The following is a 21,765-nucleotide window of genomic DNA, read 5'->3' on the forward strand; positions in this document are numbered from 1 at the left end:
TTCTAAATTTAGTGCGAGAAATTATTAAAAATTTGGAGGGTTTGGATAAAACTTTGATGTTTTTTCTGTTATACAAAAAAAAAAAAAATTTTAATTATTTTGCTTTATTTATAAAAAAAAAACTTTGGAATTTTTTAAATTTTTTTTTTTTTTTTTGCAAAATTCTATTTTTTTTATTAAAAATTTTAATATTTTTTCAATATTTTTTAAACGTCTGTTGATTATTATTATAATAGTTAAACAAATAAAGGTTTATTATTGTCAAATTACAAATCTTACTATTTTGGTGGATTTGTAAATTATAAAATTGTTTTAAAACATATAGGCAGTGCAGTATGTATTGCCGCTAGATGTACACAAAGAGTTACATCTAACCAAACCAATTTTCTATTGTAATTGAAAAAGGTAATTATATTTAAAATCTATAATTTTATAAATATTATTATTTGACAACTATATACTAGATATAATTATAAAAATAACAATAGTGTAATCACTGACTCTGTAGATAATGGTGATAATCATACCAATGGCAATAAGAGACCAAACAAAAAATTAAAAACAAATAATGAAAATAAATCATTTTCAATTTTTTTTTTTTTTATTAAAATATTAAAATATGCAGTCAAAGATTCAATTGAAAATGAAAAATATTATAGTTTTATGGAACATTATCATTAGTTTGTAAATCCTGGTCCCTATTCGTATTAACAGTGTTAAAATTCGAAAAAGATTAGTTTAAAAATGATGATTATATATTCTTATTTAAAAGTAAAAGATACAATTAGATACCTTATCAATTCAAAATCAAAGACAGGTTTCAAGTTTAGTGATCAAATAATCAAATCAATGGCTATTTAAAATTACTACAATCACCCACAGTTATAACAGGTACATACAAAATTTTTCCTGAAGATGATGAATTTGATTTAAAAATTTATATAAACAATCAAGAGTGTGGCACAATCTTTAGTCCAGATATTTTCAAAATAGAAATTTACCTTCATCATTTGGCAAGGATGACCAAACTGTTTATGATGAATCTGTCCGTAAAGGTTACCACATAGAGGGCACAAGGGTTAAAGTTCCATACTTTGACAATTCGAATTGGGGTTATATACCAGAAGATCATTATTTACGTGATAGCCCTTTCCAACTCAAATTGTATAAGATCCATATTGATTTTTTTACAATTTCAAATGAAACAATGTTTTGGTCAAGAAAGAGTCAAGATTCGAACATTTCTTTTAACTAGGACCTTGGATTTTAGTTCTGATGATATAGCTAATTTAAAGATTGCAATGGTTTCACCAAAAACAATTAATGAGCCATCAAGACTGATCAAATATGAAGATAAAGAAACTTTGATGTTCTGTGGCAATAAATACAGTAATCTTTACTCTATTTACAGCAAACCTTTACCAAGTACCGGAAATGAAGAAAGAAAACACGAGTATTTAGATGTTTCTCTGCAATTATTATTTCAAATTAATAAAGTCCTGGAATTATAAATAAAAAGTTTATGATTTTTTCATTTTTTATACCTATATTTTATTCACAAAAAATAAATTTTAGGATTTATAAAAAAAAGTTTATAAAAGTAAAATTTTATATTTATAATTTTTTAATTTGATTTTAAAAAACCCAAAACTAGTTTAGAATATATTGATAAGATGGGCATAATGCTTAGAATAGTATTTGAAAATAAATCTAATTTTATTTTTCAAAATACTAGATGGACCATTACTGTGGTACAAGATCATTTATAATTTGGTATTGTTCACTAGAGAAAAAAAATTTATTTTAATTTTTTTTTTTATGTAATAAAAAATAAATAAATTGATACATACAATACGAAATGTAAAAAATGATCACATAACACGGTAAATCTAAAAATATTTTTCAAATACTAAACTGAAAAATATTTTTAGATTTACTTTCAAATACTATTTTAATGGCCATTACCAAAGTCTGCTCCCCTTGGGATGCTAACCATTCAGAAGTTTGTCCTTTATAAGGTTCTTTCAGATGTGCTTCATTTAAAACAATCTTATGGTCATCAAATTCAAACTTTTCAGGAGGAGTTCTTTTAAAGGGGTTTTTCAATTGTGATATAGGGTTTCTACATAGTCATAGCTCGGCTATAAAAAAAGAAATAGTCCTTCCCAACCGCCCCACAAAGCACCTATTTTGACTTTTTTTAAAACTACAGAAGCTATAGAAAATAAAAAAAAAACTAAAAATAGAGAAAAAAATCGAAAAAATTCATATAAAAAAAATTTAAAAATAGAAAAAACTGAACTTTTTTATAATTATTTTTTAATTTAATTATTATTTTTTTTAATTTAAATATTATATTTTATTAAACCTCATTACCATCTTTTAAAAACTCTATTTTGTAATTAAACTTATTTAGATGTGTATAATTATTATTATACTATAATAATTTTTTAAAAAAACAATTTTAATATTAATATAGAAAAATAAAAAAGAAAAATATTAATAAATTTATATGTGAATACCTCTATAAATTGTTTGGTGCGATAATAATTTTATTTTATTTTGTAAATTTATTTAAATTTTTTTGTTTCTTTCCCCATAATAAAAACACATCAGGTATAAAAATTTTTCAGAAACATATTGTGGTAAATTCTTTATAAAAAAGCTGTTAAATATTAAAAAATTAGTAAAATAATTAAAGGTAAGAAATTATTATATTAAATATTTACGCTTGAAGTTCGTGAGTCCAATAACCTGTTGTAATCTTCTCGTAACCAATGGTAGAAACAGCTGATATAGCCAATGCTTCAGGTGATGCAATGAATAATGAAGGTTTACTAATTTTAGACATGTTACTAGCAACAATAGCTGGGGTAACACATTGAACAAAAACCCCTTTTGTAGCATATTCATAATTTAAAGAAAGTGAAAATTTTTCGATAAAAGCTTTGGTCCCACAGTATACAGATAATAATGGACAACCACCTGGGGCAATAGCAGTTATAGAACTTATGTTAATAATACAACCTCTTCTTTTTTCAACCATTCTGTTATAATATTAATATATTAGTATATTTATAAATGATGAAAACAAGTAATTAAATATAAAATATGTATACTTTGGGATAACTAATCTAGATAAAACAGTGAGAGGTCTAATATTTATGTTTATTAATGATTCAATGACACTTGGTTGTAATTCTTCAAAGAGCATTGGATCATATCCAATACCGACATTATTAACTAAAACTCCAATATCTAAACTACTCAGTTGTTTGAATAATGTTTGATATTTAGTATCATCGGGTGTGTCAAAATCAAATGAAATAACTTTAGTTTTTACTTTGTATTTTTTTTCTAAATATAATTAAAAAATATTAATAATTTAATTAAAAACCCTCGCTTATTATTTTTTACAAACCAATTTCTGAGGCAACAGAGTCTAATTTTTCTTGGTTTCTACTAACTAAGCAAATTTTGAGACCTTTTTTGGCAAATTGATGGCAATATGCTTTACCAATACCATCGGTAGCACCGGTAACCACTGAAATATTTAATTATAAAAATAAAAGAAAGAATGTTAGTAAAAACGACATTTACTTTATTTTTTAAAATAAAATTTATATGAAAAAAAAATAAAACAAAATAATTTTTTATTAACAAAATTTTAATATAATTATTTAACTATTCAACTTGCCAACCCAACTACCATATTTTTTAATGTTTATTGGAGCTCTAAAAGTAAAAGCAAAAACGAACATGGCCAAATGGTAAACAAATCTGATTATAACACCTAAACCAATGGCTAGAGAAAGACTTTTAATAACTTCAATCATTTTCAAAAAAAATGTATTTAATTTAATTTTATAATCTTTTAAAATAATAAAAGAAAAAAAAAAAAAATTTGTTTAAAATTAAACAACACATTTATTTTTAATTTTTTTAATTTTTTTTTAATTAATTTAAAAATAAAACCATCTGTTAAAAAAAAAAACATTAAAAGTTTTTTAAAGATAATTTTAATTTTTTATAATTTTTTTAAAAATAAAAATATCTGTTCAAAAACATAATCAATATAATTCATAAATCTAAATTATATTTAGTTACAATCTGCATGACCACTTGATATACTAGAACTAACATTAATCAAATTTAATATATTTTACCCTTTATTTGAACTATTTGAATTTGTTTTTGAAATTTCAATATCTGACAAATACTGTCCATAACGATTCTATTTATCTTCTAACAATTACCAGAATCTTTATCCAATTCATTAAAAGGTTTGATACTCTTTTTTTTTATCTGCATTTTTAAATTTTGCTACATTGACTAAATGATAAAATATCACATAATTTTATTATCTGCACAACATATGAAATTTTTGACTTGAACATTTTATAAGTTCCTTAAGTTTGTAGAAATGAAAAAAAATAGAAAAATAATCTTAACTCAAAAAAATTTATAATACTTATTAATAATTTTAAAATAATAAAATAATTTTAAATATATTTATTTATAACCATATATATATTTATTAATTATTCTTGAAGTGATTACAATGATCTTCCTATCTACCATTGAAATAATATTCTGACATGTCAACTTCTTTTTTTGTTATTACATTTCCTAAACCTTCTCTTGCAGCATTTAAGAGCAAACCATGGTCTTGATCGATGGTGTAAGTGAATAAGCCACCCAAATTATTTCTAACAACATATTCTCCTTTGGATTTGACGGATCTTGGTGTATCGATGGACATAAATACCCTTGATCTGGGGTTATATAAGAAATCTGCATCTCCTACCTTATCTGTGTATAGAGAGAAACCATTTTTTCCTGATTTAGAATTTAAATCCAAATAGTTATATAAAATATCGTAATATTCAGTGACCCCACTCTCGAAAGTTCCTATTGTTGTTCCTTCATGTGGAGAGCAATTACCACTGAGAGGTGAAGAACTTGAAATTTCAGCATTTTTAGCATTACGACTATAGGCAGCGAAACCAATAAACAAACTCTTAGATGGGACATTTAATTCTTTTATTAAATAATTAACGACTACATCAATACCATAGCTTTTTTTATCTTGAGGATTTGATTTAAGGTTGGTATGATGAGCCAATGAATCAGACCATGGAGTTCCGAAAAAGTCAAAAGTCATAATTTTAATATAACTTACACCAGCCTCCATTAAAAGTGGAATATTAGCAGCTTTTATCTTATCAATGTCTCCAGCAGCAGCAATACTGATTTTAACATCATCACGACTATTTGATGAAAGAGTACTTTTGACTTTTTTAATTAATTCAGCATAATTTTGTGGATCTTCTGAGCCACCATCACCACCTGGATACTATATTAATTAATTAATATAATTAAAATTAAAAATACATCAAAAGGAATACTTACCTCCCAATCGAGATCGATTTCCCCAATCATTGGGAATCTTTTTAAGATATCAGCAACTCCATTTGCAAATGTTGTTCTTTTTTCAGATGATTTTACCAATTCATGGAATGGTTGTGACAATTCCCTGCCTCCAATTGAAAGTGAGATTACAAGATTTGGGTTTTTTTCTTTTAATTTACGAAGACCACCAAGGAGACCTTGACATTTATTTTGAGAAAAACTTTCTAAAACATCAGAACTGAGCCACCCATCGAAACCAACATTACAATAAGATAATAAATAACCCCAACTATCTATAAAAGTTGGTTCATTATCTTTTTTGTTGAATTCTTGAGCAGCTCTTTTTATAGCTTCTTTATTTTCACCCTGGTCACCAACTATACCACAAAATCCAATGATGATTTTATCATAAGCATCTGGGTTAATATTCATTAAATCACGACCTCTACCAGCTCTATCAGACTCTTCAGAACCATCTAAACGAGCATCATATTGACCTGTTTAAAAAAAAACCCATTAGTTTTAAATATAAAATGGTTTTTAACTATAAGAATATTTACAAGCTCCATTATAATAACCAAAAACTTTAAAATCATTCTTTTCATATGTGTTATATAATGGTTTTCCAACTCTTGCTGATGTATAAGAAAACTTTGAATCCTCAGATGAGGTATCAAAGTTATTTTTTTGATATGTTTGTACGGTTAATGAATCACGTAATGTTAACTCTTGTGACATTTCTATATGTATAAAAATTAAAAAAATATAGAAATTTCTATGTTAAACTATTTAAATAATAAAATTTAAAAAAAAAAAAAAAAAAAAAAAAAAAAAAAAATTGTAAATTTGTGCCCTTCTTATAAAAAAAAAAAAGTATTTTGAAAATTACAAAAAACTCTCACCTATTTCAAATAATAAAATCATTGATGGATTTTGATTGGATATTTTTTTGGTGAAGTGTTATTTTTTCTGTAAATTTTTAAATTATGAAAAGGTTTGATTTTTGGGGAAACCAATAATTAATTAAAAAAAAATATTAATTATTTTTAATTTAAATCTCTGATATTAAATGTTTGTTTTTTTTTGTGTAATATAAAAGTTTTTAAGTCATTATGAGGTTTCAGAGAATAAAATTATAACCCTTTTCCCACCAACCAATTATTATAAATTAAATCATTAAAAAAGTAAAAGTTTTAGATAATAATTAAAAAAATTTTATTTCTATTCTTTATATTATTTGTAATATTGTATGATATTTTCTGTGAATTGTTTTATTATAATTTGTAAAAAAAAAAAAAAAATTATTTTTTAATCAGCAAATAATAGTTTAAGTTCTTCGATTCTTTGTTGTGGTTGTTTTTTCATTGTTAATGCCTCTTTAGCTAAATCTTTTTTAGATTTCTGAAGCTCTAGGATCTTTTCTTCGATTGAATCTTTAATGAAGAATCTAATGACATTAACATTTTTATTTTGACCAATACGGTACACACGATCTATAGCTTGCTCTTCGGTGGCAGGGTTCCACCATGGGTCACAGAGAAATACATGTGAAGCAACAACTAAATTTAAACCCAATCCACCAGCTTTAATTGAAATTAAAAATATTTTGATACTTGGCTCTTCTTTAAATCTTTTAATTGCAACTTCTCTTTGTTTTTGTGGTATTTTGCCATCCAATCTAACAAACGGCATAGAGTTGATATTTAATGGTATTTCAATTAAATCTAACATTGATGTCCATTGAGAGAAAATTAAACATTTTGAATCTGGTTCGTTCTTTAATACTTTATTTAATTCATCAAGCAATGAATCAATTTTAGTACTACTTTTCCAATTACTTGAATCATAAATAGGTTTCTTTATTTTAATGTTGTTGCTATTGCTGTTGTGATTTCCTGTATTACTACTATTAGCTGAATGACTGTTTGTATGGCTAGTATGCGAGATTGATGGTGATAATGGATAATCATAGATTTTATTTTTAAATGAAATTGATTTAATTGTGCTATATTTAACTGATTGCTTGCATATTGGACATAGGAATATTTTTTCACTTTCGCCCATTGAACTATTTAAATTGCTAATGATTGTGTTGATGTTTTGAATTTTTGACATTGGTACATTTTCATATGAACTCTTTGGTGATAAATTTACAAGATTAGTCGATGATGGTTTTATGATTTTTGGTGACATTGGTGGGGTAGAATGTGGAGATGGGTTGGGTGTGATGGAAACGCAATTACTGGACATATTTAATACATTTGTTTTATATCTTGGTGATTCAGTTTGGGATCTAGATGGACTAATTAACAATGCTCCTGATGAAGATAATTGTTTATAACCATTGCTGCTATTTTGATTTATTTGTAATGCTGGTATTGATAAATTATTAACATTGCTATTATTTGATTGTTGATGTAATTGCTGTAGTTGTTGAATTGGTGAGGATGGAATTGGTGAAGATGGTGAAGAAGATGGTGAAAAAGGCTGTTGTGGTGAGGATGGTGCTGTATTATTATTGGTACCTGTAGACGCTGAGATAGATGTTGTTGTTATTGTTGATGGAGATTGAGGTGACATGTTGAAATTGATTTTGGTATCTGCTATTAAATTTGATTGAATACAAGATGTACAGAAAAAGTGACCGCATGTTGTAATTGATGGATTTTCTAAAGTATCATAACAAATTGTACATTCTTGATCTTTGATTCCTTTACCTAAAATCTTTTTTAATTTTTTACCTAATTCATATGGAGTAAAATGATTGGGATTATTATTGATAAAATCTAAAAATGATGACCAATCACTTTCATTACCGCCAATAGCAGAGGTAGCACTATCATCCTTGCTATCCAACGAAGGTGACATTAAACTATTACTACCGGCCCCGCTTTGATTCTTTAAAGCTAAAAATGGATGGTTACAAGCTTGTCTTAATCTTAATAACATTTCTAAAACATGGGCATAATTCTTTAACAATGAACCATTTTGAAACAAAATGTTAAATCTTGATTTAGCAGATTTCCAAAGATCTTGATACATTTTATTCTCCTCTTCGCTAAAAGTATCTCTTTTGACCATAACCACCTTGTCAGGTAATTCTAAAATAGGTGAATTATTAACTTTTTGATCTTTTAATCTTCTTAATAATATTTTTGATAATAAAACCTAATTAAAATAAAATATTAATATATATAGTTGGATTATATTATAAAATAATAACTTTATTACATACCCTTAGCCTTGAAAAACCAATATCATCTTTAAGTTTTGATGGTTTTAAAATATATTGGTTCCACCAACTATAGTTTGAAAATGGCTCAACTCTTAAAAAATGAATTAATGAAAATAAATCATCAAGTTTATTTTGAATTGGAGTACCTGTTACACACCATCTAATCTTGGAGTGTAATGAATAGGATGATCTGCTTGTTCTTGTTGTTCTTTCTTTAATTGTATGGGCTTCATCCAAAACTATTCTGAACCATCTTACACTATGAATTCCATTCTCTGGCAATTGGTTATTATTACCACCATCACTATCTACCTCGCCTAATCTTTTTCTTTTTTTAAATTGCTGTGATGGAGATGAAGGGATTGCAAAAAAAGGTGGTGCTGGTGATTGAGTTGGTGTTGAAGGTGGCGATGTTGGTAATGATTTTGATTCGTTATGATGTGGTACCTCTAGATACATTCCACTATGGCTATTACTACCATTGTTATTATTACCATCACTTAAATATAACCCATGTCCACTATTACCATTACCATTATTATTTATTGAAATATTTGAAGCTTCGTCATTAAATTCTGATACCAATGTTGTATATGTTGTTAATACTATATCATATTTAATTAAAAACTGAGGATCTTTATTTCTATTTGGACCATGATAAATATAAACATTGAGAGGTGGAATTGTATTATTAACAATCTCGCTGTGCCATTGCTGTAATACTGAAACTGGACAAACGATAAGAGTTGTACTTGATTGGAAATTATTTTCGGCGGAGGGTGGTTCGAGATTTTTGTTTGTTAAAATTGTTGATATAATTTCAATTGTTTTACCCATGCCCATATCATCACATAGCAAGCCACCTTTAACAAAATTTAAATCCCTTGAACCATCCAAATCGACCAAAGATATTAACTCCTCTGGCTCTGCTAATTCTCTATAATGCATCCAATGTAGAGCCTGTTTTTGATATGTTCTAAGTGTTAACTTTAATTCTTTTGGACCATCCATTTCCTTTGTAGTGACTGTGTAAATATCCTCAATCTTTTGTTTAAATAAAGAATCTGTAGATTTGCATAATACCGGGCATGGTTGAAATAAATTGTCTGTTGCGCTTGATCTTAATGAACGTGTTGAGGTGTTTATTGATGAACTACTATCAGATAATAATGTGTCTTTGGATGATCTCAATTCATTATTATGACTATTACTATTATGATTACTATTATTACTATTATCGGTTATATGAATTGGGATTGATTGATTCGAAACTGCTGGTGAATATAATGATAATGGCGTTATTATGCCATTTAATGAAGATGATGGTGAAAATGTTGGAAAACTTGAATTTGAATATGATAATAATGATGATTGCGAAGTATCTAAAAATGGAGAAGATGGATGAGAAAATGAATTTGGTGATTGTGGTATGTGATGTTGCTGAGATTGAAAATTTGGTGAAGAATTTAAAATCTTTAATTCGTTTGCCATTTGAATCCAAGCATTAACATATGGACTATGTTGATTTTTTGGTATTTGTTCTTTTTCAATTCCATTATATATACTAATTTCGAGCTCTAAACTATTTACAGATGGTGTTATATTATTATTATTATTATTATTATTATTATTATTATTATTATTATTATTATTATTATTATTATTATTATTATTATTATTATTATTATTATTATTATTAACTCTTAAAGGTTTACATTCAACTTGAATATAATTCTTTTCTAAAAGTACTGCTACCCAAGTAATTGATTTCTCTCCTAATTCTAAATATTGAATTTCATTATTTATATTTATTTGTGATGAAAATTTTAAATATACATTTTGATTTACATTATGATTATTACTATTTGACCTTATTACATTTATTTTAACTTTATCAATTAAATTTATTTTTGAAAGTATATCTTCGGTATTATTCTTTTGATTTAATTGAATATTTACATTAAAAGTGCCAATAAACTGCTCTTTTGAAATTAGAGGTAATACTCTATTGATATGATGATGATGAATATGACTATGTATATGACTATGATGATTATTTACAGAATGACTATGGTGATTACTATTTGATGATGGGGTTATTGGTGAGAAAAATGATACATATTGTTGATTCCAAACTAATGAAGATGATATATAATGTGGATATGTTGTTGGTGCTGGAGATGTTAAACTACCATAATTATTATTTATACTATTACTACTAAATGGTGAATCTAAACTTTTATTAACTTGAACTTTAGGTATATTAATACTCCTTTGAAATGATGGAGAAGAACTGCCTGTCGGTATAGCTATAACTGGTTTAGGTGATGGTGGTGGCGATTTTATTGGGCCAGGGGATGGAGGTGGCGATCTTAGTGATGGGCTATTACTATTGCTATAACTTGCCTGAACACCTCTTTGTTGGCTATAAATATTTAAATGATTATTGTTATTATTATTATTATACATGCTATATGAATTGCTACTTGGATTAAACTGTATTGTTGAAGGTGAAGATTCAATTATAATTTCGGATCCAAAAAATGAAGTTTTTGTTGGTGATTTAACAATTGTTGGTTGGGGTGGCGGTTGCTGTGAATCAAATAGTGATTTTGATGTTGATATTTGTGAACCAAATGAATTTAAACTTGAATTACTATATGTACTTTGATCGCTTTCATTACTAATCATAATAGACCTATTTCCTAAACTACTCTTACTATTATTTAAACTATTTATTGTATTTAATGCAGAGTTTGAATTTGATAATACTGGTATTGTAGAAAACCCACCACCTCCAAAAGCCCCACCTCCCAGTGATGAGTTGGTCGGTAATGTACCAAATAATGCTGAAGATGATGATAATAATGAATTAAATAAATCGCTTGTCTGTTGCTGTTGCTCTTGCTGTTGTTGCTGTTGTTGTGGGTGAAAACCATCTTGGCTCCCGTCAAAATGGGTCCTTATCCTTTTATCGTCATGATTATTATGATGGCTATTATTATTACTATTACTATTATTATTACCATTGTTATTGTTATTTAAACCATATCTAAAACTATTCATTTTTTTCTTTTATTTTTATGTGGTTTATAACTCGCTTATATAAGAATAGTTACTATTATTTCTATTTCTATTTCTATATTATTGTTAAACCCTAATTAATTAATTAATTTAATAATTAATTAAAAAATCAATTAATTAATTAATCAAAATTTTTTTATAAATTAATTATTGCACTAAAAATTATTTATTTTATCTATATACATAATGTGAATAGCTGTTTGGTTTTTAATCTGGTAATTATTGTGTTATATCATCTATTATTTATCTAATTATTATAACTTGTTTGTTTTTTAATATTAAAAGAAAAATTTAAAATTTTACAAAATAAATATTTTAAATTTTTATTTTTTAAATTTTTATTTTTTTTATTATTTTTTATTTTTTTTTATTTTTTTTGTGGTTATTTTAGTTAAAATATTATTAAATTATCTTTATTTGTGTTTATAATATATATATATATTCAAACAAACTGACTTAAAGAGGAGCAAGACAAAATTTTAAATAAAATAAAAAATAAAAAATAATACGGTTTTTTTTTTATTTTTTTTTTTTAAAAATTATTTGTTTTTCAAAGAATTAAAAAAAATCAAACACAAAGAATGCACACATCATTTAATATTTTTACATTATTTTAATGATCATTCCCAATAACCAAAAAAAAAAATTACTCTAAAAACCAAAACCTTCCCATTATTGATAATGGGTTTTATTATTATTTTTTTTAAATCAGGAGTGAATAACAACACCCACTCTCATTAACAAAAACAATAAACGCAACACAAAATAGCAATAACATTGATATATTTAGTTTATTATAATATAAATCTAGGTTGATTATTTTCTTTTTCTTTCAATGAGATCTACATTTTATTATTATAAATTTATTGGTTTTAAAAATAAAATTGGATTTTACAAAACTATAAACAGAACAGTTACCAAATAAATTGAAAAAAAAAGATTAATATAAAAAAACTTTATAAAGAGTGAGAAGGATAGTTATTTTTCTTTTGTAATGTAATTTTGATTTATATGGATACTTGTACATTTTTTCCAAATTAATATAATTAATTGTTTTGTCTTTAAAATTATTATTATTAATAATGATATTAACCCAATAACAACACCCACTCACAACCACTACTCCCCACTCTCACCCACATTTACCTATCCATTGGAAATATAATAATTATAAATTATATATAAAAAATTATATTTATATATCTCTTATTCACTTATATATATTTATTTTAATTGTATATAAATTATTTATTTATATTTTTTTTTTTTTTTTTTTTTTTTTTTTTTAATTTATATTTTTTTTTGATGTGAAATCAAATTCCTTTTTTTTTTTTTTTGTTTTGTGTTTTAATGATAATTGTAATAAAAAAAATAATTTTTGTAATAAAATATTAACACTAATAAAAATAAAAGAAACAATAAATAGAAACTACAATAAATTTTAAAACAAACAACAATAGAGAATTAATAGTAAATTATTTATGTGTAGTATTAGCATCGACAAATTTAAAAAAAATAGGTTTTTTTTTTAAATAAACTAAAATATTTATTTATTTATTCAAATTATTTATTTATTTATTTATTTCAAAGTATGCATCAAAATTTTGGTTGTTTTTAAAGCGTGTTACTAAAAATACACTTTTTTTTTTTTTTTTTAAATTTTATTTTTTTTTAAAAATTTTTTATTTTAAATTTTTTTTTTTTGAATTATTTCTCTAAAGCCATAGTTTTTTTTTTTTTATAAAAGCAATATTTATTCCCCCAATTTACAAAAAAAAAAAAAAAAAAAAAAAAAACCTAAAAAGAGAATTTTTTTTTCTCTTTAAATATCTATTTTTTTTTTTTTTATCTATGTATATTAAATAAATCACAATACATTTAATTGTTTATATTTATTCACCAAAGTAAAATAATCAGTTAAAAAGTTTTTTTTTTTCTTTTAATAATAATCATTCTCATTTGTTGTACATATACATACATATATATATATTTAAATTGTAAATAAATCATAAGAAAAAACAAAAATCAAACACACATACACACACACTTTTCACTCACACAAGAAAAAAAAAAAAGAAAAAAAAACCCAGATCCACATTTTAACCCTCTTAATTAAAAAAAAAAATATATAGTTTATATTTAGAACTTTGTCATCCTTTATTATATCACATACACTCTCACCCACTCACGCCTTAAATATTAAATAGTCTTATAATTTAATTTTTAAATAATATTTTTATTTTCTATATAATAATAATAATAATTTTTTTACCTTATCATTTTTATGATCACCAAACACTTTTTTTTTTATTTTTTTTATTTTCTTTTAAATTTTGTATTATTAAATAAAAAAAATTATATTTTTTTGTAATATCTTAAATAGCTCATAATATTAATATAATAATAGTAGTACAGTAATATTATTAGAAAATAAACTAGTTTAGCAGTATATAAATATTTTAAAAAAAAAGAATAGTTTAAAATGAATATACATATAGATTTAATAAATCCAATGAACTGGACATCAAACAAATTATCGAAACTACCAGATCATTCATTGACCGTATGGGGTCATTCATCAACATCAAATGGAGAAAAAGAAATTGTTATATTTGGAGGTTATGATTATTGTACAGATAAACCAACTAATACAACTTATATATTAAATATTGGTAAGATTTAGTTCAAAAAAACTACATAATCTTTTTAAAGATAAGAGTTTTAATAATGATTTATATAAATATTTTTAGGACAATCAAACTCACTTATAAAACCAACGGTTAGTGGCGCACTACCGCCACCAATGTATGGACATTCATCAATTCAAGTTGGTAAAAAAATGTTTATATTTGGAGGTAATCTTCAAGATAATACGCAAAGTAGTGATATGTATCAATTTAATACAACCAATTATTCTTGGAGCAAACCGAAATTAAATAGTGTTTCAGATCCACCCAGAGCTCGTTTTGGACATTCAGCAGCATTATTATCAGATCATTATATTTTAATATTTGGAGGAGTTCATTTAGGACCTGGTGGAGCCAAAACAATTTTAAACGATATGCATATTTTTAATACCGATAGGAACTGTTGGGCAAAAACCAACGATCACAATGGCATGCCTTCATTAGATTCACCACCAACCGCATCACCTAGGACACCAACCTCCTCATCATCCTCCACTTTAAATGGAATAAACAACGCAAAAGACTCACCATATTCTATAGTTTCATTTCGAGGTAGATCAGCAACTATATCAGGGCATAATATGAATAATACATCACCAAATATAAATAGTTCAAATGGCTTATCATCAAGTAATAGTAACAATCAGCAATCATCACAACAACAGCAACCATTAAATCATTTACTACAGCACTTCTCACATCTTCATGGCAATGCAATACCTAATTTACCTTTACAACCAAATCTACAAACATTAGGCAATAGTGACACTATAACACCACCATTAACGCCCTCAGGTATTTTGGATCTTAATAAATCACCACTATCACTATCACAAAGAATTAGTAATGGAAGCTGCGGTAACATCACATTGGGTTTCAGCAAAGTTCAATCACCACCACCACGTTATTTTCATAGTTGCTCACCAATTAATAATAGAGTGTATATATTTGGAGGTTATAGCGGCTCGCAACTATTGAATGATCTTTATATTTTAAATATAGAATCGATGGAATGGATACAACCACATCCCAAGGGCGACATACCCTCACCAAGAGCAGGTCACACATCTGCAGTAATTGGCAATAATAGATATATAGCAGTATTTGGTGGTACAGTCGAGGGTGACCCTTCAAACCCTAATAATGCACATTGTGACAACGAATTGTTTTTATTTGATGTTGAAACATTTATTTGGACTCAAATTAAAACAACTGGTACATTGCCATCTCCAAGAACAGGTCATATTTGCCAGGCTATCGGTTCAAAAGTATTTATAGTTGGTGGCACTGAAGCTATTTTAAATAATAAATCGAAAATACATAATAATAATTACTATACCCTAGAAACCCTTCATGGTAATAACAACCCCACTAATGTATCAGCAAAACCAAGAAGCGGTAGTACTTCATCATTTTCAACTCCATTAGTATCTCAAAAATACTTATTCTCTAGTAGTGGCAGTAGTGGAGATAACTCACCAAATGGATCAAGACTTTCATTTAAAGATGGTGCTGATAACCTATTAGTATCATTACAAGAATCTTCACCATCATCTTCACCATCATCCTCAAAATTAGACCTTTCACCCAAATCTAATAATCCATTATCCAGTAGCGGCGGTGCAATAAGAGGCGAATTCCTTAGACACTTTACAACATCCTCATTAAATGGTAATCTATTAAAAGACTCATATGCAGATATCAAAAGGAAATATCAAGACGAACGTGAAAAGAGAATAGAGTTTGAAAAAGAAATTGAACTATTAAAAATTAAACATCAACAAGAAATTTATAATTTACAACAACAATTACAACAACAGCAGCAACAGTATCAAATGAACCAAGGTGATTCAATATTAACGTCACAACAAATTTTAGCAATCTACAACGACATCTTTGAAATGTGGAGTTATATCGATAAAAATTTAAGAAACAGAGAGAATATAGACGTTAAATTAGACCATATATATGAAATATTGAAAAATAAAATAGATCATTTCACTCAGCTAATTGGTATGGAATCATTTTTAGATGATCAAAAGAGTACATACAGCGATACCAATATTTTTATGAATAATAACAATAATAATAATAATAGTACCAATAGTATACCAAATATGATTAGAGACGACACTAGCGAAACCTCTCAACACTCGCAGCAATCTACCGATCTTCAAGCTAATGATCCATCACCAAGAAAGAAAGATGCAGTTCACCATTCCCGATCAGTTTCAAATCCAATTCCCTTCCTATCTCAAATTGTAAAAGCTAGAGGAACAAATAATCCCAATAGCAACAGCAATAGTTTAAATGAGCAAACTCTATCTGTACAACAACAACTCCATCATTCACATAATAACCTTCATACCTATATAAATCAATGTAAAGATACAACTTCACCAACCAACTCAAATTTAATAAATAACCTAAATGGTACTACCAATAACAATAATAGTAATAATACAAATAATGTCAAAGAAAAAACACCAAAAATATTTAAAAGATTAATATTAAAAAAAAATAGAGCATCAGGTGTATTTAAACCACTCGCAACCTCTGCAGATTCAGATGAACTAAACCATAATCAAAGCCAACAACAACTTGATGATCTAATTTCAGAAGAATTTGAACCAAATTCATTATCATCGTCAGTTTCAACCAATACTCTTAGTACAGGCACCAACAATGGCACAATAGAAGAAATTGAGGCATTTGAAAAGAATAAGCAAAGAAAGAGATTGGGCAAAACCTTAAAGCAAATGATTAATAAACAAGAAAAAGAAAAAATTGAAAAAGAGAAATTAGATAAGGAAAAAGAGAAACAAGAAAAAGCAGAAAAAGAAAAAGCAGAAAAGGAAAAAGAAAAAGCAGAAAAAGAAAAAGAAAAAGCAGAAAAAGAAAAGGAAAAACAAGAAAAATTAGAAAAAGAAAGATTAGAAAAAGAAAAGGCAGAAAAAGAAAAAGAAAAGGAAAAACTTGAAAAGGAAAAAGCAGAGAAAAAACATAAAAAGATCAAAGGATTATTTGGATCCAGAAGTTCATCCAAGGAATCACTGCCATTTAAAAGAGATGTCATTGAAAAAGTTATTGTTCATCTTCGTGAAAACTCATTAAACACTGAAGGTATATTTAGATTGTCTGGTAATATGGATACAGTAAGAGGTATAGTTAAATCATTTGTTCAACATGCCGAACCAAACCTTTCATTTGAAATTCACAATATCAGTAATGCACTCAAGCACTATCTTCGTGCATTAGACCCACCATTAATTCCATACGAATTCTTTTCACCACTTTTAGACGCCAGAAGAAATGAAGATGCTGAAACAATAAGAAATATATTTTGGAAAATACCTGCCGATAATCGTATAGTGTTAACCCAATTAGCTGAACTAATGGTTTTAATCTCGGAAAATAGTAATGTAAATAAAATGAATTCAAAGAATCTTTCAATTGTATTCGGACCAACTATTTTGAAACCACGTACACCAACACTGGATAGAATGGCATTAATGAATGAAACTCAGCTTCAATGTGGTATCATTCAAACATTTATCGAAGATTTCCATTATATATTTTCAGAATTCCCTACAAGCGGCCCAAAGTCATTTAACCAAGATAATGAAGATGATGAAAACAACACCAATAATAACGAGGAAGTAACCGTATCGTCATATAGTACACCTTCGAATAATACCCCATCATCGCCATCACCTCCAAATGGCTCGCCATATTTAAATCCAACTACCTCTTCCTCACCATCCTCAACCTCGTCAAACTCTTTAACCAGTAATAATAAAATAAATTTAACAACCAGTGCCGATAACCAACAAAATAATAACACATCAAACAACAACAATAATAATATTTTAAATGATAGTAATAATAGTAATGGTAGCAGTAATTTTGAAAATAATAACACGATATTATAATTTGTAAAAGAAATAAATTTTTTTGTTTTATAGAAACATAAATAAATATTTTTTAAAAATTTAGAAATTATCTTTAGATACTAAAAAAACAAAGAGAAATAAAAAAAAAAAAGTAGTTATAACAATATTATTTATATAACCTTTGTTAACAAAAAAAGAGTGAAAAAATAAAAGTTTTTAAATATATATATTTTTAATTTTAAGTTTTTTTTTGATTTTTTTTTTATGATACTATTTTTATTTAGCTGTTTATTATATAAAATAGGTGAAGTAAAATGTTTATAAACGTCTACCTCTGTGACCTGATTTTCTACGGGTGCTATCTGTATATTTTTGATTTTTATTTGATGATATGGATTGAGTTGAGTTGATTTGGTTATTATTGTAAAGAAAATTATATTAGTAATCATATAATTGAGTAGGAAGTAAAGTTTATAATATAATTTCAACATACCAGTTGGGATACCAGTAACATCTTCGATACGACCGATTCTCATACCTGAACGGGCAAGAGCTCTTAAGGCTGATTGGGCACCTGGACCTGGGGTTTTTGAACCATTACCACCGGTAGCTCTTAATTTAATGTGGAGAGCAGTGATACCGATTTCTTTGCAACGGGCAGCAACATCTTGAGCAGCCATGGTAGCAGCGTATGGTGATGATTCATCACGATCAGTTTTAACTTTCATACCACCAGTAACACGAACGATGGTTTCTTTTGATGAAAGATCAGTGACGTGCTAATAATAATAATTAAAAAGAAAATCCTATTAATAATTGTTCTTGACCTGTTATCCTAAACCTGTATCCTGTATTCCTATATAATCAACTTACGACGAAAGTATCATTGAATGAAGCAAAAATGTGAGCAACACCAAAGACTAATTCGTTACCAAGAACTGGGATTCTGGCTGATAAAGCTTCAACAACTTTTGGGGCTTTTACTTCTTTCTTTCCTGACTATATTATATTTATTGTTTATTTATGTTGATTATATTGTGATAATTGATGATAAATGGAGATATATTAATAATTATGTTGGATTGACTACTATAAAGATAGATTGAAGAAGATTAATGATAATCTATATTGGATAGACCATCATAGATTCGCCATGTAATAAAAAGAGATAGATAAATACCATTTTTTTATGTGATATCGAATGCGAAAAAGGACGAGAAAATGTAAATAAAAAAATTTTAAAAAAAAAAAAAAAAAAATTTTTTAAAATTTTTTTAAAAAAAAAAAAATCTTTAGGCACAAATTGAAAATTTCTATAGACGTTACATATAAAATAATTTTTTTGCATACATCCCAATTTGAATATGATTTTTTTTTTTTTTTTGATAATATTAAAATATTACTATTTATAAATTTATTTCTTGAAGTATTTAAATGTCAAATTATATTATTGGTTTTTTTTATTATAAATGTGAAGCAATAGCAATTTTATTTCTAAATATATAAAAAAAAATTTTCGTTTTTTTTTTTATTTTTTTATTTTTGGTATTTTTATAAATTATTTTTTTTAATTTATTTTTATATAAAAAAATTAAACACTAATTATATAAATAGATATATTGTTTTAAAAAAAAAAAAAAAAAATTAAGAAAAAAAAAAAAAAAGGGAAAAAAAAAATAATTTTTAAATTTTTAAAATTTTTTTAATTTAACAAAGATTAAAAGTTATATTAAACAAACATACACAAATACATAATACCAACTTGCATATATACAATTCATAAAAATATTAATATATAGGCAGTAAATATTAAAATAATAAATAACAATAGTAATAAAATAATAGTATATTATGGATAATACACATGTAAATCAATCATTGGTTGTATTTGTTTTAGGTACTACTGGTGTCGGTAAATCAAAGTTGGCAATCGAATTAGCAAAGGAATACAATGGCGAAATTATAAGCTCAGATTCAATGCAACTATATAAAGATGCAGGTGACATTACTACAAATAAAGTAACTACAGAAGAAATGCAGGGTGTACCACACCACATGATGAGTTATTTACCAATGGATACTTTAAATTATAATGTTGGTGATTTTACTTTAAAAGCAATCGAAGTTGTAGGTATCTAATTTTTTATTATTTTATAAAAAAATAATAAATAAAATTATCAACATTAACTTTAATTTTTTTTGTACATAGATTAATGACATCATATTAAGAGGCAAGTTACCAATTGTTGTCGGTGGAACCCATTATTATACATGTTCATTGCTATGGTCCAATTCAATTATTAGTTATGATAACGATACACCAAAGGTAAATGATAGTAGTAATGATATTGAGAATTTAGACAAAGAAAAATACTCTTTTGAAAAGCTAAAAGAAATAGATAGTGTTATGGCAGAGAAGATACATAAAAACGATATAAGAAAGATTAAGCGTAGTTTAGATATTTTTTATAGTACAGGTAAAAAGCAAAGTGATATAATCAACACCCAATTCGAATCAAAGAAATTAAGATATCGTTCATGTTTGTTATGGTTAGAGTGCAAGGATCAACAGTTATTAGAAACTAGATTGAACACAAGAGTTGATGAAATGATAGAGCGTGGCTTGATCGAAGAGGTATTCAATATATTCAAACATCCATCTATAACGCAGGTAACCACAGAGAACTTTACTAAGGGTGTAACTCAGGCAATCGGTATCAAAGAGTTATACAACTATTATGTATTGTTAAACCAGTATAACCAAAATGAAAAAGAGTTTAAATCAAAATACAACATCATTAGCAATAATATAACAGGCACAACCACATCATTAATATCGTCCAATGATACCAACTCCTCAGCAACCACACCGACCATTGATAAAGAGAAATTAAAGGATGAAAAAAAACTAAAAAAAGAAAAAGAGCAGTTAAATAAAGAATTATTCAATGCCATTTCAGAAATCAAATCCCACACTAAAAGATACGCAATAAGACAGGTTAAATGGATATCTAAATTATCACCAGAGAATCAATTGGAAATTTTAAAATTGGATAGTAGCGATTTAGCTAAATGGAATGATAATGTTTTTCAAGTCTCAAAAAATTATTTGGAAAGTTTTTTAACAAATTCTAATTTAAATGCATTTAATATAAATAGTAATAATAATAATGATAATAATAATAATAATAAAATCAATAATAATGATAGTGATGGTATTGACACAAACTCAAATACGGTTAATATTAAATTAAACAATACTTTAAAAAATTGGAAAAAACATTATTGTGAAATATGCGAAAAAGAAATAAATGGTGATCATGATTGGTCCTACCATATAGCTTCAAAGCAACACAAATCCCATTTGAGGAAAAAAAGAAAATTAGAAGAATTTAATAATTCAGTTATAGATTATAGTAATATTAATAATAATAATAATAATAATATGATAATA

The 21,765-nt window shown here is 25.9% G+C and overlaps 8 protein-coding genes across 8 annotated transcripts in view; 3 read left to right on the forward strand and 5 right to left on the reverse strand.

Moving 5' to 3' along the window:
• Positions 1-619: 619 nt before the first annotated feature.
• DICPUDRAFT_151180 (uncharacterized protein) lies at positions 620-1,769 on the forward strand (the record flags this gene model as incomplete). Its single annotated transcript, XM_003287059.1, has 4 exons — positions 620-684; positions 994-1,164; positions 1,256-1,453; positions 1,736-1,769. 4 exons carry the CDS (start codon positions 620-622, stop codon positions 1,767-1,769), a joined length of 468 nt encoding a protein of 155 aa, XP_003287107.1.
• Positions 1,770-2,537: 768 nt separating this feature from the next.
• Positions 2,538-3,836, reverse strand: DICPUDRAFT_54676 (uncharacterized protein; the record flags this gene model as incomplete). Its single annotated transcript, XM_003287074.1, has 5 exons — positions 2,538-2,665; positions 2,730-3,047; positions 3,120-3,357; positions 3,422-3,544; positions 3,686-3,836. The coding sequence occupies 5 exons, from the start codon at positions 3,834-3,836 to the stop codon at positions 2,575-2,577; spliced, it is 921 nt and encodes a 306-aa protein (XP_003287122.1). The 3' UTR covers positions 2,538-2,574.
• Positions 3,837-4,482: 646 nt separating this feature from the next.
• DICPUDRAFT_91849 (uncharacterized protein) lies at positions 4,483-6,188 on the reverse strand. Its single transcript, XM_003287075.1, has 3 exons — positions 5,973-6,188; positions 5,413-5,909; positions 4,483-5,356 (listed from the first exon to the last, which is right to left on the reverse strand). The coding sequence occupies exons 1-3, from the start codon at positions 6,148-6,150 to the stop codon at positions 4,571-4,573; spliced, it is 1,461 nt and encodes a 486-aa protein (XP_003287123.1). The 5' UTR covers positions 6,151-6,188; the 3' UTR covers positions 4,483-4,570.
• A 532-nt stretch (positions 6,189-6,720) lies between these two features.
• Positions 6,721-8,493, reverse strand: DICPUDRAFT_87450 (uncharacterized protein; the record flags this gene model as incomplete). Its single annotated transcript, XM_003287076.1, has 2 exons — positions 6,721-7,730; positions 7,938-8,493. The coding sequence occupies 2 exons, from the start codon at positions 8,491-8,493 to the stop codon at positions 6,721-6,723; spliced, it is 1,566 nt and encodes a 521-aa protein (XP_003287124.1).
• Positions 8,494-8,620: 127 nt separating this feature from the next.
• DICPUDRAFT_31970 (uncharacterized protein) lies at positions 8,621-9,490 on the reverse strand (the record flags this gene model as incomplete). Its single annotated transcript, XM_003287077.1, has 2 exons — positions 8,621-8,955; positions 9,175-9,490. 2 exons carry the CDS (start codon positions 9,488-9,490, stop codon positions 8,621-8,623), a joined length of 651 nt encoding a protein of 216 aa, XP_003287125.1.
• Positions 9,491-14,213: 4,723 nt separating this feature from the next.
• On the forward strand, positions 14,214-18,350 carry DICPUDRAFT_77981 (uncharacterized protein; the record flags this gene model as incomplete). The annotated part of the gene is made up of 2 exons (XM_003287060.1): positions 14,214-14,403; positions 14,482-18,350. 2 exons carry the CDS (start codon positions 14,214-14,216, stop codon positions 18,348-18,350), a joined length of 4,059 nt encoding a protein of 1,352 aa, XP_003287108.1.
• A 279-nt stretch (positions 18,351-18,629) lies between these two features.
• On the reverse strand, positions 18,630-19,494 carry DICPUDRAFT_77982 (40S ribosomal protein S14; the record flags this gene model as incomplete). Its single annotated transcript, XM_003287078.1, has 4 exons — positions 18,630-18,673; positions 18,805-19,090; positions 19,185-19,310; positions 19,492-19,494. 4 exons carry the CDS (start codon positions 19,492-19,494, stop codon positions 18,630-18,632), a joined length of 459 nt encoding a protein of 152 aa, XP_003287126.1.
• A 668-nt stretch (positions 19,495-20,162) lies between these two features.
• IPTB (uncharacterized protein) overlaps positions 20,163-21,765 on the forward strand; it is a gene marked incomplete at both ends in the record, with an annotated part of 1,824 nt that continues 221 nt past the window's right edge. Inside the window, 2 exons of the mRNA XM_003287061.1 lie at positions 20,163-20,442; positions 20,543-21,526. Of these exons, the coding sequence (XP_003287109.1) occupies positions 20,163-20,442; positions 20,543-21,526 (1,264 nt within the window). The remainder of the gene's footprint in view (positions 20,443-20,542; positions 21,527-21,765) is intronic.

The sequence above is a fragment of the Dictyostelium purpureum genome, assembly GCF_000190715.1.
Source record: "Dictyostelium purpureum unplaced genomic scaffold DICPUscaffold_89, whole genome shotgun sequence".
In the NCBI taxonomy this organism is placed as follows: Eukaryota; Evosea; class Eumycetozoa; order Dictyosteliales; family Dictyosteliaceae; genus Dictyostelium; species Dictyostelium purpureum.

Excerpts from the sequence above, each read along its gene's own strand:
- DICPUDRAFT_91849 (XM_003287075.1), bottom strand. The coding sequence starts at position 6,150 with ATGTCACAAGAGTTAACATTACGTGATTCATTAACCGTACAAACATAT. Across the intron at positions 5,910-5,972 it reads TGGTTATTATAATGGAGCTT|GTCAATATGATGCTCGTTTA; the intron begins GTAAATATTCTT and ends TTTTTTAAACAG. Across the intron at positions 5,357-5,412 it reads AAATCGATCTCGATTGGGAG|TATCCAGGTGGTGATGGTGG; the intron begins GTAAGTATTCCT and ends TAATTAATATAG.